This window comes from Aulonocara sp. 'chitande type north' Nkhata Bay, linkage group LG3 (assembly GCF_057382095.1).
Source record: "Aulonocara sp. 'chitande type north' Nkhata Bay isolate Kocher_YH1m ecotype deep benthic linkage group LG3, A_spYH_male_GT1.1, whole genome shotgun sequence".
NCBI classification, from domain to species: domain Eukaryota; kingdom Metazoa; phylum Chordata; class Actinopteri; order Cichliformes; family Cichlidae; genus Aulonocara; species Aulonocara sp. 'chitande type north' Nkhata Bay.
The window spans coordinates 20,532,584-20,548,107 of record NC_141346.1 but is presented as its reverse complement, the minus strand read 5'-3'; the positions used below and the strand labels follow the sequence as shown (position 1 = coordinate 20,548,107).

Here is a 15,524-nt window from a genome sequence, read left to right as displayed (position 1 = left end):
GTAAATATGACGGTGTATCACGAAAGATTGATATCAAACTGATCGCTTGACCCATATTACGTTACTTGCTCTTCAAGTGAATCAACAAATGGCGAAATGAAAAGCCGAACAACAACAATGCTGTTTCTTTAGAGAGTCTTAGCTTACATGTGTGTTTATTTCATATTTTCAGTTGTTTCCCTCCAGGCTAAATAAATCGGTTTCAGTAATACACTAATATACAAGAATGGACATAAGGAGCTTCTTTCAAAGAAAAAACTCTGGTAGTATTTTATATATTATGGTTTGTATGTTGTTCAGCATATTTCTATGCAAAACAAGAGGGATTTCAATACACAGCAGGATATTCACAGTTTAAACTAGATATTTACATACACTTTAGGGAAAACACAAGAGAATTTTTTTACTGTACAACATCAATTTAGAGTAAACTTGTTCTGTTTTGGATAAATAAATATTGAAATATCTTTTGAATTAGTTAAAGAGAGAAAGAGCTGTCTATTGTTTTATCATTTTCATCAAATTTAGGAGTACATGTACACTAAGTTTATTGTTAATTAATAAGAAAACTCCAGACGATTCCATTTTGAGCTGAAGAAGCCTCTGATAGGTTAGTAGAGTCCATGTGAGTAAATTGGTAGCACAGCTGTGGATGCATATAAGGCAAAACACAGAGCCTGTTTCTTTGAAATGGGAAAATTAAGAGATGTCAACCAAAACACCAGGAAAACAATTGTGGAGCTCCATAAGTGTGGCTCAATTTGAATACAATTTGGTGCCATTTGCAATTAAGAAATACAGATAGTTTCTCTCTTTACTCTTAAAGTTAACAAATATGTTTTTTATATTTATCAATCTAAAAAATAAACATTTAGTCTGATTTGATGTTACAATTAAAAAAGTGTTTTTATCTGAAGAGTTTGTAAATATCTGGTTTCAACTGTATATTTGATGATTGTCAGCACAAAGAGGGAGAGAGAGGAACAGAGAGGGAGAGAGAGAGAGAGGAGCAGAGAGGGAGAGAGAGGAACAGAGAGGGAGAGAGAGAGAGAGAGGAGCAGAGAGGGAGAGAGAGGAGCAGAGAGGGAGAGAGAGGAGCAGAGAGGGAGATGGAGAATGAGGACAGAACAGAGATGAACAAGAGCAGGTGAGACACACATGTTAGTCAAATGGTCGTTTGCCAAAAGTATCACCGTATCATAGGTACTCATGTATCTCGTACCTAGTGTTTCTTTTTAGGTTTGCTATTTTTCAAATTCTATATTTACTAAGTTATGCAGGCTTGTTTGCACAACAAGGCTGAATAATTATATAAACTTTTCTCAATCTAAATAGTGGACTTTGGTAGAATAAAAAAAAATAAGTGTAGTGCAGGTCTATGATGATTTTTAGTGCTACTATCATCTAGTTCTGATTCTGGTTCTGTCCTGGTTAAATCCTCAGTAGTCCTGATTTTGAACTGGAATTAAAACAGGACTACATCCTGTTTTAATTCTGGATCAGTTCTGGGTCTGGTTGAATTGGGGTTTATTCCGCGTGTCTTGATACAGCCCCGACTTTGTTCTGCCTTGCTGCTTAATTAAAAAACTAGTTTAAGGTGTCCTGCATATGTGATACAGTGGGGCAAAAAAGTATTTAGTCAGCCACCGATTGTGCAAGTTCCCCCACTTAAAATGATGACAGAGGTCAGTAATTTGCACCAGAGGTACACTTCAACTGTGAGAGACAGAATGTGAAAAAAAAATCCATGCAGGCTCCAGGTCCAGACGGCTTTCCTGCAGAATTCTACAAAGAATTCTGGTCGATTCTAGCACCAGTTTTCTACAGAACGTTGTTGGAAATCAAAGAAAAGGGCAGACTTCCATCAAATATGAATTCTGCAAACATTAATCTCCTGCTAAAACCAGGCAAAGACCCTGTATATCCCTCAAGCTATCGTCCAATATCCCTTATAAATGTAGACCTTAAAATAATCTGCAAAGCTCTCTCAAAGAGACTGGAGAAAATAACCCCCCTCTTAATTCATCCTGACCAAACTGGTTTCATAAAAGGTAGGCACTCATCAACAAATACACGTAGATTACTTAATTTGATAGACTACTCATACAGTAAAAACCTAGAAACTACAATATTCTCTTTAGACGCAGAAAAAGCATTTGACAGAGTTAACTGGAAATTTCTATTTGCAACTTTACACAAATTTGGTTTTGGATCCTCTTTCATAAACTGGTTAAAAATATTATATAATTCCCCAACAGCTTGTGTTAGAACAAATGACCAGACATCCTCCAGCTTCTGTCTCTTGAGGGGCACCAGGCAGGGATGCCCACTCTCCCCTTCACTGTTTGCAATTTTTATTGAACCACTAGCAGCAGCAATTAGACAGAATTCAGTAATTAAGGGCATAAAATGCAAGAACGTGGAACATAAAATCAGCCTTTATGCGGATGATGTGTTACTCTTTCTCCAAAATTCACAAACCAATATCTCTGGGGTGATTGAATTGATAAACTCTTTTGCAAGAATATCAGATTACTCAATTAACTGGTCAAAATCTACAGTTCTACCGATTAATTGCTCCCTCCATAATTCCTCTTCTACACCACTGCAATCGGGAAATATAAAATATTTAGGTATTAATGTTTCTCCCAAGCTTGCAGATCTAACTAAATTAAACCATATCCCACTTTTAAAGAAGGTAGAAGATGATCTGGCTAGATGGAAATGTCTACCCATATCACTCATGGGAAGGGTTGCCGCTATAAAAATGATGGTCTTACCAAAAATAAATTATTTATTCTCAATGATCCCAACTAAACCGCCACAAGATTGGTTCAGATCTCTAGATTCATGTCTGTCCAAATTCCTTTGGAAAAATAAACCCCCACGTATAAGCTTAAAAACACTACAAAAGACCAAGGATAAAGGAGGACTAGAACTGCCTAACTTTCAGCACTACTTCTTAGCCAACAGGCTTCAGTTTATCTCAGGATGGCTAAAACATACCCTCTTAGATGAACCTTGGCTAGATGTAGAACAAGCACTTTGCAATAATCTAGAGATCTCAGACCTACCATTTATCAGCTCAAACATCCAACGACATGAATGGTTTAAAAGCATCAACATCAGCTCTTCTCTGACAGCATGGTGGGAGTTTCTAAAATTGACGGCGTCTTCATTAATCCCATGCAAACGTACACCTAACTAGAACAACCCTGACATATTACAAAACAATAATATGATAAACTTTTCAGATTGGAGTGGTAAAGGAATCAAATATTTAGAACATATACTAGAAGGAACAGAATTTATCTCATTTGATGGACTAGTTACACAATATGGAATCAACAAGAAAAGATTTTTAGAATATCAACAAATTAAATCCATAGTAAAAAAGAAATTTAAACCAGGTCAAGTTGAACTACAAACACCACCAAGTGTGGTTCAATTTCTTACTCTTAAAACCCCCAAATTACTATCCAAAATATACAGAATGCTTTCCAAAACAGATGAATCAATATCACTTCCTATTGCAAAATGGGAAGCGGATTTATCAGTTAACTTAGACCTAAACTTCTGGTCTCAGATTTGCTTAAAAACCTTTCATCTAATTAGAAATCCCAGTCTTCAATTAATTCAATACAAAATATTACATAGAGTGCACTATACAGGTCATCGGATGTTCAAGATGGGCTTTACGTCTACCAACAACTGCTCACACTGCCAAACCAATTCACCGGACAATTATATCCACGCTCTTTGGTTCTGTCCACCAGTTCAGAAGTTTTGGCGCGAGATATGTGAAGACTTATCGAAGTGTCTGAAATGTAACATTCCAACTTCCCCCTTAGTGTGTTTGTTGGGCAGCTTAGATAATGTCACTTCAGAAAAGAATATCGCCCATATGGTTTTCACTGCCCTATGCATAGCCAAGAAAACAGTCCTCATGAACTGGAAAAATAAAAATAATCTTAATTCTAACCAATATAGAAATTATCTATTAGATTACATTAGTCTTGACACAGCCTCTGCCATCACATCAGATCAATTGCTCTGGGCTCCTTTGATCAGCTCCATCACCTAGTGGGGGTGGGGGGTCATAGTTTGGTCCCACCTTCACTGTTGTGATTGGTGTGGGGGTAGGGACAGGCTTAGGGCGTCGGGGGGTTCCCCGGAGGCATCTTCCTTGGGGGGCTCAACCCGGGGTAGCGGTCATGTCCAGTTAGGGGCTCTGTTGGCTCTCATGTGACTGTTTCCTCGCGGCTGCGTGCAGCGGGGCTAGGGGAGGGTCTGTGCTGACGGACGTGGGTTACTGACCTGGTAGCCTGGCTGCCCCTGGGTGGGTCCGGGATGGGCGTGAGGTTCTGGGGGCGCTCCGTCTCTGGGCTGGGGCCCGGGCCGGGCCTCGGGGGCTTGGGTCCTGGTTGGTGTGTTGCCGGGGTTGTGGGCGGGTGGGTGCTTGGGGGCCCACCCCTGGAGCAGGGTGCCGCTGGTGCATCGAGCCACCTGGGGGGCTCTTCAACTGGTGGGGGAGATTGTCACATCTTGCAGGAGCTTTCCTCTCCTCGGGAGCTCCCTCTGCAGGAGGGGGAGATACAGGAGAGGTGGAGGAAGATCTCAGCCTGGGTGTTTATTGTCTCATGTAGTCTGGAAGATGAGTGGATGGTGGGGTGGGTGCAGTTTTCTCTGTGGTGGGGTTGGGTGGACTGTCCCGGGCTCTGTGGGGCCGGGAGGCGCTGCGGCACTGGGCCCCGGTCTGGATGGGCCTGGGCCCCCTTTCCCTGGCGGGTCGCGGAGTATGGGGGTGCCTACTGGGGTCAGCGGGGGAGCTGGCCCCAGGGAGGGGTCACCTGCCCCTCCCTTCCTTCCCTCCCCATCTCCAGCTGCCTCCCTCTTCCCGCTCCACCACAACCACCCACACATGCAGGGCCTTGGAGTAGGGGTATGTCACCAGGGTGCAGAGGAGGCTACCCCCCCCCCCCCCCCCCTCTGTCCCCTTCTGGCTGCCTCTGCCTCAATTTTATCCCACAACTTAGACATTCACATTACTCACACTCTCATTACACATACATGTAGGATCTTGGGGGTGGGCACGATACACGGAATCCAAAGTACCATCAGGGTGTACACCCCACCCCTGGCGTCGTTGCCCACCTCTCAAGGTTAAATACACGTAGACATTGAGGGCTAGCAGGAGGGACCATGCGCTTACCTGCTGCTCTCTGGCAGGTAGCTCCATGCCCTCCTGGGTTTTAAATGCACCTTAGAACACACATGCATCAACACTACAATGAGCGGGTGGAGGGAGGGTTGGAGTCTTCTCTCACCCCCGTTCTCTGCGACCTGCTGGAGCGGGGGGGCTAGGAGGAGGAGTTGGCCATCCGACTGCGGTCTGGAGTGTGGGGCCTCCCTGCTGCTGCGGAGTCGGGGCGGTCTGCCTCCCCCCACCGCAGGGAAAAGGGTAACACCACCTGGGTCTGGGTGCAGTTCCCCCCTCCAGGGGCAAGGGTACCTAGACCCAGTTTGTAGAGTACGCTTGGGGAGTGTGATCGTGTGTCTGTCTCCACGTTGGTTGAGTGTGGCCCCCCCACACCCTCTAGCAGATCATTACATGAAGGAACCTTTTAAAAAAACAAGCGCGTCCATGCTCACAGGTGTACACACGGGTGATCATACCCACAAACTACACCCTTTTTGGCTCCTACTTCAAAGCACACTGTGTTCTGTTGATCTTATGTGCTGCACAATAATGTTTAATATTTAGTATTTACAGTCATATTCCCATGTATCATTGTGATGCTGTTTATTCTATTACTCTTGTTCTCTTCTGCTTGTTTTCTTTTTTTCTTTCTCAGCAGGTGATCCAGGTGATTGATATATGCATTTTTTATTTCTTTTTTTTCTCTGCTCATTCTGTCGGTTTTTGTTTTTTGCCCTTCTCCCCCGTCCCTCTTCTCAGCTGTTTTTCTTTCCCTCTTTCTTTCTCCCCTTCTTTCCCCCAGTCAAGTCTGTCCCGTATTCAGTAAGTGAAAATAAAATAAACAATAAAAGGTGAATCAAATGGACCATTACGGCAAGGCTGGGATGGTCAATTTGGTAAAGTAAATCCGTTGGGCATCTTTCTTTGCCTTTAGACAATAATTCTGATGGCAAAAGAGCCAAACGGGACAGGCAAAAAATAAATAAATAAAAATAAATAAATAAATAAATTTAAAAAAAAAATCCATGAATTCACAGAATTTATTCGTAAATTAGGGTGGAAAATAAGTATTTGGTCACCTCAAACAAGGAAAATCTCTGGCTCTCACAGACCTGTAACGTCCTCTGTAAGAAGCTGCTTTTCTGTCCCCCACTCGTTACCTGTATGAATGGCACCTGTTTGAACTCATCATCTGTATAAAAGACACCTGTCCACAGCCTCAAACAGTCAGACTCCAAACTCCGCCATGGCCAAGACCAAAGAGCTTTCGAAGGACACCAGGAAAAGTATTGTAGACCTGCACCAGACTGGGAAGAGTGAATCTACAATAGGCAAGCAGCTTGGTGTGAAAAAAATCAACTGTGGGAGCAATCATCAGAAAATGGAAGACATACAAGACCACTGATAATCTCCCTCGATCTGGGGCTCCACGCAAGATCTCATCCCGTGGGGTCAAAATGATCATGAGAACGGTGAGCAAAGATCCCAGAACCACATGGGGGGACTTGGTGAATGACCTGCAGAGAGCTGGGACCAAAGTAACAAAGGTCACCATCAGTAACACACTACAACGGCAGGGAATCAAATCCCGCAGTGCCAGACGTGTTCGCTGCTGAAGCCAGTGCATGTCCAGGCCCGTCTGAAGTTTGCCAGAGAGCACGTGGATGATACAGCAGAGGATTGGGAGAATGTCATGTGGTCAGATGAAACCAAAGTAGAACTTTTTGGTATAAACTCAACTCGTCGTGTTTGGAGGAAGAAGAATACTGAGTTGCATCCCAAGAACACCATACCTACTGTGAAGCATGGGGGTGGAAACATCATGCTATGGGGCTGTTTTTCTGCCAAGGGGACAGGACGACTGATCCGTGTTAAGGACAGAATGAATGGGGCCATGTATCGTGAGATTTTGAGCCAAAACCTCCTTCCATCAGTGAGAACTTTGAAGATGAAACGAGGCTGGGTCTTCCAACATGACAATGATCCAAAACACACCGCCCGGGCAACAAAGGAGTGGCTCCGTAAGAAGCATTTGAAAGTCCTGGAGTGGCCTAGCCAGTCTCCAGACCTCAACCCCATAGAAAATCTGTGGCGGGAGTTGAAAGTCCGTGTTGCTCGGCGACAGCCCCAAAACATCACTGCTCTCGAGAAGATCTGCATGGAGGAATGGGCCAAAATACCAGCTACTGTGTGTGCAAACCTGGTAAAGACCTATAGTAAACGTTTGACCTCTGTTATTGCCAACAAAGGTTATGTTACAAAGTATTGAGTTGTATTTTTGTTATTGACCAAATACTTATTTTCCACCCTGATTTACGAATAAATTCTTTACAAATCCTACCATGTGGATTCATGGATTTTTTTTTTTTTTCACATTCTGTCTCTCACAGTTGCAGTGTACCTCTGGTGCAAATTACTGACCTCTGTCATCATTTTAGGTGGGGGAACTTGCACAATCGGTGGCTGACTAAATACTTTTTTGCCCCACTGTATACATTTTTCCCTATATGAAGTAATTCTTTTTTGAGCAAAAAACACAACAAAACAGAGCCTATTACTCTCGGTTTTACTCTCTCATTCTAGTCTAAACAACAGTGTCTCAGTAACTTTCCACTAGAGATGGTCCTCACTTATCTGCATTTTCCAAAGCAAGCGTGAGCCAGAGTCTGCAGCTTTCTACTCCCCAAGGACACATGGTCTAATGCCTTTATTTTTCAGGGCTCTGTCCACTCAATACTACACTATATAACTTTATTAACAAAAAGCATAGCATTATTGAGGCACTGCAAATTATTTAATTCTAACAGTCCCTCCTTTGATCTGCCCCATGGCAGATCAACACTATTAAAAGCCATCAAGCATCATCATGTCTGCTCATGTCCGATCCCCAATAGCCCTGTTTTCCAATAATCCTCGGATAGACCACAAATTACCCAAATAGCTGTAAGTATGAATAAGGAAACCCCAATAAACCTAATACACACTTTCCTGTTCTGGTGTCTTGGGTAAACCACGGCCTGAAGCCTGCCCTGGGGTCCTGCCCTCCTTTTCAGGCTGTTTGCGACCATTGCTGCTGCTGCTCACAGTGCTGTCCATCCTGGCTCTGGCCCCAGTTGGGGCAGTCCTCTCTCCAGTGTCCATGCTCACTGAGGTGAAACCTGGATCGTGTTCTGTATTTTGTCTGTATTTTCTGTATAACTTGTATATTTTATAGTGAAATGCCATCTTGCCATCATCTTAGTGGTAGCAATGAAAAGCAGTTAAGTATTGATAATCAAACAAGGGGAAAAACGCTGGCTTTCAAATAGCTTTCTGTTAATGCTTGTAATAAATAAAAGTATTTAGTTAGAGCACTAACAAAATTCTCCAAACAAAACAAACTTCAGGCCCATAGTTGTCTGCAGTTTTTGTGACCTTTTGAATGAATGTTAAACATAAACCATTGCAGCTTCTTCAGTCTGTTAAAAAGCCTTGACCCTGGAACACGAACCTTTTACCAGTCATGGAAAGTTTTATTACATTTGTGTAAATTATTGTCAACAATAACTCTAATGAAACTTTGAAATCCTGAGTTCTTTCTTTTGATATTATTGTAGCATCCCCGGTTGAAAATGGTTCACAATCCTTTTATTAAACAGCCGTGTATGTGAACACACCGTAAGAGCTACAACATACAGAATAAAAGACTATTAGTAAATCAAACAGTGTGTTACCTTTAACCTTTTGACTTATTCATTAATCACAAATTAATTCTCCTTACCTTACATAACAAATAACACTAAAACTTGTAAATTATTGCATATAACAGGGAAATCGTTGCATCGCTGCCTAAACATGACGAGGTACGTTAGCGCCCTCTAGTGGGTGAAAACTTAGCCTTTATGCTTAGTAGCGGTCAGCAGCTATATGCTCCGTAAAACAACCAAATACATATCTACAGGACAAACTTTGTTACAAACCTTGTTCCCTCATCAACCAGGTGCTAAGAAACTGCTTTCGACTCAGTGTTGCACCTTAATAGCCGTTCTTTTTCCCATTCCCGTCCATTAACCATAGAGCACACCACCTCTCTGTGCATTAAAACTCGCACTTCTGCTATATGGTTTACGCCACTTAATTTACGGCACCTTGTCGCTCTGTGACTTTCAAAATAAAAGCACCCGCTCCAACAATATAATAGTCACTCATAACTTTACAAAACACTTTACAAAATATTAATGAGGTCATTTACAATTATTGCCATCTTCATGCTCCTCCTCAGCGAATAACCTTTTTTCATTTGTTCATACAAACCTCTGTTCCTCATGTGTGAAAAAAGGGAAAAAAATCGACAGAATTTTATGTTCCAAATAAACCAAAGATTGAAAAATCCTAAACATGTCCAGAGTCAGAATAGTCTGTAGAATCCTCTCTGAATTTGTGAGGTGAAAGTTTTGTTTTGTTCCTGATGTTTCCAGTTTTTTCTTAGTTTGACTGCTCACATCCATGGGTCCATTGTGTTTTAAGCCAATCCATGATCTTCGTTTAAACCTAATCCATCATGCTCAAACCTAACCAAGTAGATCTACAATTGCTAAACCTTATAGTAGTGGTAGTAGTAGTCTCAAAGTTAGTTTCACACTTTACATTCTTCTCTCAGAAAAATGAGAAAATTCTTGTAATGAAAAAATAGGATTAAATAAGATTAAGATTAAATATTGTGACTGTCTCACAAACTGCCGTGAGACTGAGTTGGCTGGTCAGGGCAGATCCAGCATGCCTCGCTCGGCCAGAAGCTGCTGAGTTCGTGTGTGCACCAGCATCAGGGCATCGATGATGATGCGCAGGATGGGCGTAGCCTCCTGCTGGTTCTGCACACACACCAGCTGCAGAAAGTACTGTCTGTTGGGAAGGGCGAGGAAGACAAATTCTGCTGCCTGCCGGAGCACCCAGGGGTGGTGTGGGGCCAGCGCCACCTTGTAGGCATCCCTGAACGGATAATAGTATGTATGTTAGTCAGTTTTTACTCTAAACATGAGAGTTTGAGTCTGTCTGAGTACTTAAAAACAGACTGGTGGGGTTACCTGCTCAGCTCCCCCGGCGTTTTGTATTGTCCATTTTCATTCGGTCCTTCAGCCAAACCCTCCAACATTAGCTTCAGCCAGAGGAGGGAACGGTGCAGCCGGAGCAGCGTCCTGCAGCCTGAGTCTGTGCGGTACGAGAAGTTTACCATATCCGCTCTCAACTCCGCCTCCATCATGGATCTAACAGAACGATACGCCTCCAGAGAAAAATAAAACCGAAAATGACAGTGTCACAGTGTGATGCCAGGATTTTGTGAACTTTGACCTCACTATTTCTTCAGGAATGTCTTTGTTACCATTTAAAAACATCAACAATAAACCAAAATGTTAAAAAAAACAAACAAACAAGAAAATTCACATTTCTTTTTTGGCAGGTATACTAGAACATGGTTTGTGTTAGATGAAAATTTCACACAGTAATCCTCAAACTCACCCCTGTTTTTAATCCAAATGCTTCTGGGGTTTGTAGTCCAGCGGGTTTCCCATTAGCCTCTGCACTGTGTCTGAGTGACAGCTCTCGAATCAGCACAACCTTTTCTTGCACCTTCTGAGAGAAGAAACTGACCATCGGCCCAAGCGACTCCATGAACCTGAGGGCAAAAACATTGATGAGACCCTTCTGTGAAGATAACACGAGTGCTGTGAGAATCAGCTTTCACAGATTTTAGTATTTTTTAAAACTTTTTGTTTTTCCCTGCATCGTCATTTTTAATTTTGGACCTTGGTTTTATGTTAAATTAGTCAATCAAGAGCACATACCTAGAAAACATGCCCCTGTGAGACCACAGTGGGTAGCTGTGGGTAAACTCTGGGGATGTGTGGGTAAGACAACCCAACACTTGTCCAATGCACCCCCCAATGAGTGTGCCCGCACTGGGCTTGCCCATAGAAACATGTGGTGAGTTAAAGCTAACATGTTTTGTCTGATTGATTTTTAAACCCAGAAATGTTACATTTATTAGCATAAAATCAGATAGATGGACAGATAGATAGCTACTGTCCCCAATGGTGGATACTCACATGAAGCATGGCCAAAGTTTTAAACAATGACATCAGCACAAGTAGCTGCCGTAAGCCAAAATCTCAAACTGCTCTAAACACTTGTTTTCTGTGGGATTTCCTTAAATGATCACTTGTGAGCCTTGAAGCCACACCCACAATAAACTTTTCACATTACAGGGAGTGCAGAATTATTAGGCAAATGAGTATTTTGTCCACATCATCCTCTTCATGCATGTTGTCTTACTCCAAGCTGTATAGGCTCGAAAGCCTACTACCAATTAAGCATATTAGGTGATGTGCATCTCTGTAATGAGAAGGGGTGTGGTCTAATGACATCAACACCCTATATCAGGTGTGCATAATTATTAGGCAACGTCCTTTCCTTTGGCAAAATGGGTCAAACGAAGGACTTGACAGGCTCAGAAAAGTCAAAAACAGTGAGATATCTTGCAGAGGGATGCAGCAGTCTCAAAATTGCAAAGCTTCTGAAGCGTGATCATCGAACAATCAAGCGTTTCATTCAAAATAGTCAACAGGGTCGCAAGAAGCGTGTGGAAAAACCAAGGCGCAAAATAACTGCCCATGAACTGAGAAAAGTCAAGCGTGCAGCTGCCAAGATGCCACTTGCCACCAGTTTGGCCATATTTCAGAGCTGCAACATCACTGGAGTACCCAAAAGCACAAGGTGTGCAATACTCAGAGACATGGCCAAGGTAAGAAAGGCTGAAAGACGATCACCACTGAACAAGACACACAAGCTGAAACGTCAAGACTGGGCCAAGAAATATCTCAAGACTGGTTTTTCTAAGGTTTTATGGACTGATGAAATGAGAGTGAGTCGTGATGGGCCAGATGGATGGGCCCGTGGCTGGATTGGGAAAGGGCAGAGAGCTCCAGTCCGACTCAGACGCCAGCAAGGTGGAGGTGGAGTACTGGTTTGGGCTGGTATCATCAAAGATGAGCTTGTGGGGCCTTTTCGGGTTGAGGATGGAGTCAAGCTCAACTCCCAGTCCTACTGCCAGTTTCTGGAAGACACCTTCTTCAAGCAGTGGTACAGGAAGAAGTCTGCATCCTTCAAGAAAAACATGATTTCCATGCAGGACAATGCTCCATCACACGCGTCCAAGTACTCCACAGCGTGGCTGGCAAGAAAGGGTATAAAAGAAGAAAAACTAATGACATGGCCACCTTGTTCACCTGATCTGAACCCCATTGAGAACCTGTGGTCCATCATCAAATGTGAGATTTACAAGGAGGGAAAACAGTACACCTCTCTGAACAGTGTCTGGGAGGCTGTGGTTGCTGCTGCACGCAATGTTGATGGTGAACAGATCAAAACACTGACAGAATCCATGGATGGCAGGCTTTTGAGTGTCCTTGCAAAGAAAGGTGGCTATATTGGTCGCTGATTTGTTTTTGTTTTGTTTTTGAATGTCAGAAATGTATATTTGTGAATGTGGAGATGTTATATTGGTTTCACTGGTAAAAATAAATAATTGAAATGGGTATATATTTGTTTTTTGTTAAGTTGCCTAATAATTATGCACAGTAATAGTCACCTGCACACACAGATATCCCCCTAAAATAGCTAAAACTAAAAATTACTTCCAAAAACATTCAGCTTTGATATTAATGAGTTTTTTGGGTTCATTGAGAACATGGTTGTTGTTCAATAATAAAATTATTCCTCAAAAATACAACTTGCCTAATAATTCTGCACTCCCTGTATATTGTGATATAGCTCTATTTTTATTTTGCCTGGGTGGCAAAATACGCTTCCGTACTAAAAGGCCTAAAGTAAAACAAAAAGGACACTTTTTTTCAACTGTGAATCATGCAAAGTCAAAGAATAAGAGTAATAATACTGTCGAGCTGTTTGTGTACTTCAGCAGCTGGTCCCAGCTCTTCAGATATGGCTCCAGCAGGATATCTTCGTTGTTTGCCAGGCTGGATTTCAGGTACAGCAGCAGATGTGAAGCCTGAAATGACTGGCCGGGGCACTCCTTTACGAGGGACAGGGCTCCATCTGGCTCCGCCCACTGCTCAGGGGCCCATGGAGGCTCCGGCTAAAAGAGAGAAACTTTTTTTTTACTAAACAACAAGATAGTTACTGTTATCATGATCATGTTAGTTTCTCTTTGTTTCTCTTCTTCATTTCTAGTCTCTTCATGATAGACTTTGTATTTGCGTTCACATGTCCTTAGTCAGTTTTAATAATTTAATTAAAAATATAGCATTATATATATTATTAAATATCATTCAAACCGTTCTAGTTTAACTAAAACTATTAACTTTAGGTGAAGTATTGACTAATTTTATGTCCAAACATTTTGTTGAAGAGATATTAATCGAAACTCTCCTATGGCAGGCTGTACTTTCCAGCAGTACCAGTTTGTACTGCATGATGGTGCAGCAAGTCATTGTTAGCTTTATTTCACCAGGTATGTCTTAAAACAGACATTTGTATTCATACAGGTGTTCTGGAAAAACAAAACAACAGTCCTCTAAGAAAAATTTGATTGGATCACTCAGAAGAGCTTTTTAAAGGTTTAGATTTTTTGTGAACATTACAGGTTTTTATTTATTGTGCAACTTACATGTATATAAGTGGAATTAATCTTACCTTCTGGTGGTAAAAACTCAAACATGGCTGCCAGGGGCTGCCACAGTCCCGGACTCCACCCTGGGCTGAAACAAACAGATGACAAACCAACCAAACAAAACTCTGGTTAGACAAATAAGATGCAAACCTCATCAGCTGTGACTCATAATAATTGCAGAGTTAATATATTAAATGATTGCATTTGGTAATAAAGTTGGTTAAAAAGAAGCAATGTTCAGTTAACATTATTAACTTTAGGATTTCTGGTAATGTAGTTTTGATTTTAGAGTTCATCATATGTTTATCAATGTAAAATAAAAATATAAAAGTAGCTAGTGCAGTGCTTCCAAACTCTAAAAATCTAATGTGCGTTATTCTTACTTTTTTTTTAAATTTATTTTGGGACTCGTAGAGTAGCTCTGTTATTTATACTGGGCTTTTATACAGCCCGACTTACACAATGAGCTCACTTTCTTTTGACTGGCCAAATTCTGGAAGCCTGCTGAGGGGCAGCTGAAGTCCGCTGAAGTCTAGTTTTCTCTCTGTCCACACTTTTTCTAAGTAGCAGGGTATTTTAGGCTGATAAAAAGCTAGGAAGACAGCTTTACCGGATAAAATTGTAAGTTAACATGAGCTTATCTGTAGAACATGTTATCATAAACAAGTGAGTTAAGGTTAGCTTGCTAGGGTTAGGGGGTACCTTAACTCACTTGCTAACATTGATGCTAAAATTACTTTATGAAGCCTTACTAACGTGATTATTTACTGAGGGTTATTTTTCCCCCCATAAAAAGTAAGCCAGGCAGGCGTTTATCAGATCAGTGATTCTGGCTGATATCAGCAAACATTAGCTTACCTGATATTATTTGATACCAATAATATCAGGTAAGCACTTACTGACTAACCTTAGCTTGCTTGCTAATGCAAATGATACAAAAACAAAGCAACAAAACCAAACACAAACTATCTCGAGCCTCCCTAAAAACTCACCTTCACCTGATTGGCCAACTTCTGGAAACCTGTTGAGGGGAAGCACCCAGTGCTTTGTAAACTTAAACAGAGTCTAGGAGTGAATTTTTGCTTCCCGAGGTTGAATTTATATACTTTCAACTCAATATTTGATACTTTGACCATATAAAATGTATGGTCTTTCATATATCTGTATCTAGTTATTAATGACAGAATAAGCAGAATAGATCATCTTTAAGTGTCTTAACACTACTTGAGCAAATATACTTTGTTACAGTCTATGGTAGAAAATAACTGAGAGTTGGAACCAACAGTGACGAAGGAAACTCACGCAGCCAGAAAGAGCTGATGAAGAGGAGCAGAGCCAACATGGCCGACAGCAGCACGTAACGAAGCAGCGGTGTCCGTCTGAGGAAAACCATGGTGACCAAAACACACATACACGCACACACACACACACACACACACACAATCAGCCAAACCACACAGATTTGCCTGGGATCCTCACTTTTTTCTCACACAAATTAAAACACGCACACATCATCTACCGTTACTTCATACCATGCTCTCACTATTAGTCACTCTCTCGGGATCAAAGGTCGCTCACTCCCACAGGTGTAAACACACGGGGACAACCTTTGCTCCTGACCTTCTTTGTGTAGCAGCTTATCTTAGCCCATTTTATCTT

The 15,524-nt window shown here is 41.8% G+C and overlaps 1 protein-coding gene across 1 annotated transcript; it reads right to left on the bottom strand.

Moving 5' to 3' along the window:
• Positions 1–8,682: 8,682 nt before the first annotated feature.
• LOC147334459 (ceramide-1-phosphate transfer protein-like) lies at positions 8,683–15,413 on the bottom strand. The gene is made up of 6 exons (XM_086272520.1): positions 15,168–15,413; positions 13,889–13,953; positions 13,150–13,331; positions 10,697–10,853; positions 10,264–10,460; positions 8,683–10,168 (listed from the first exon to the last, which is right to left on the bottom strand). The coding sequence occupies exons 1-6, from the start codon at positions 15,274–15,276 to the stop codon at positions 9,940–9,942; spliced, it is 939 nt and encodes a 312-aa protein (XP_086128646.1). The 5' UTR covers positions 15,277–15,413; the 3' UTR covers positions 8,683–9,939.
• Between the last annotated feature and the right edge of the window lie 111 nt (positions 15,414–15,524).

What these genes read in the sequence shown, in the direction of transcription:
- LOC147334459 (XM_086272520.1), bottom strand. Translation starts at nt 15,276, where the DNA reads ATGTGTGTTTTGGTCACCATGGTTTTCCTCAGACGGACACCGCTGCTT. An exon ending in AGCTGGGACCAGCTGCTGAA is followed by an intron (nt 10,854 to 13,149) that starts GTACACAAACAG and finishes TTTTGCCCTCAG; the next exon opens with GTTCATGGAGTCGCTTGGGC. An exon ending in ACGCCGGGGGAGCTGAGCAG is followed by an intron (nt 10,169 to 10,263) that starts GTAACCCCACCA and finishes TTATCCGTTCAG; the next exon opens with GGATGCCTACAAGGTGGCGC.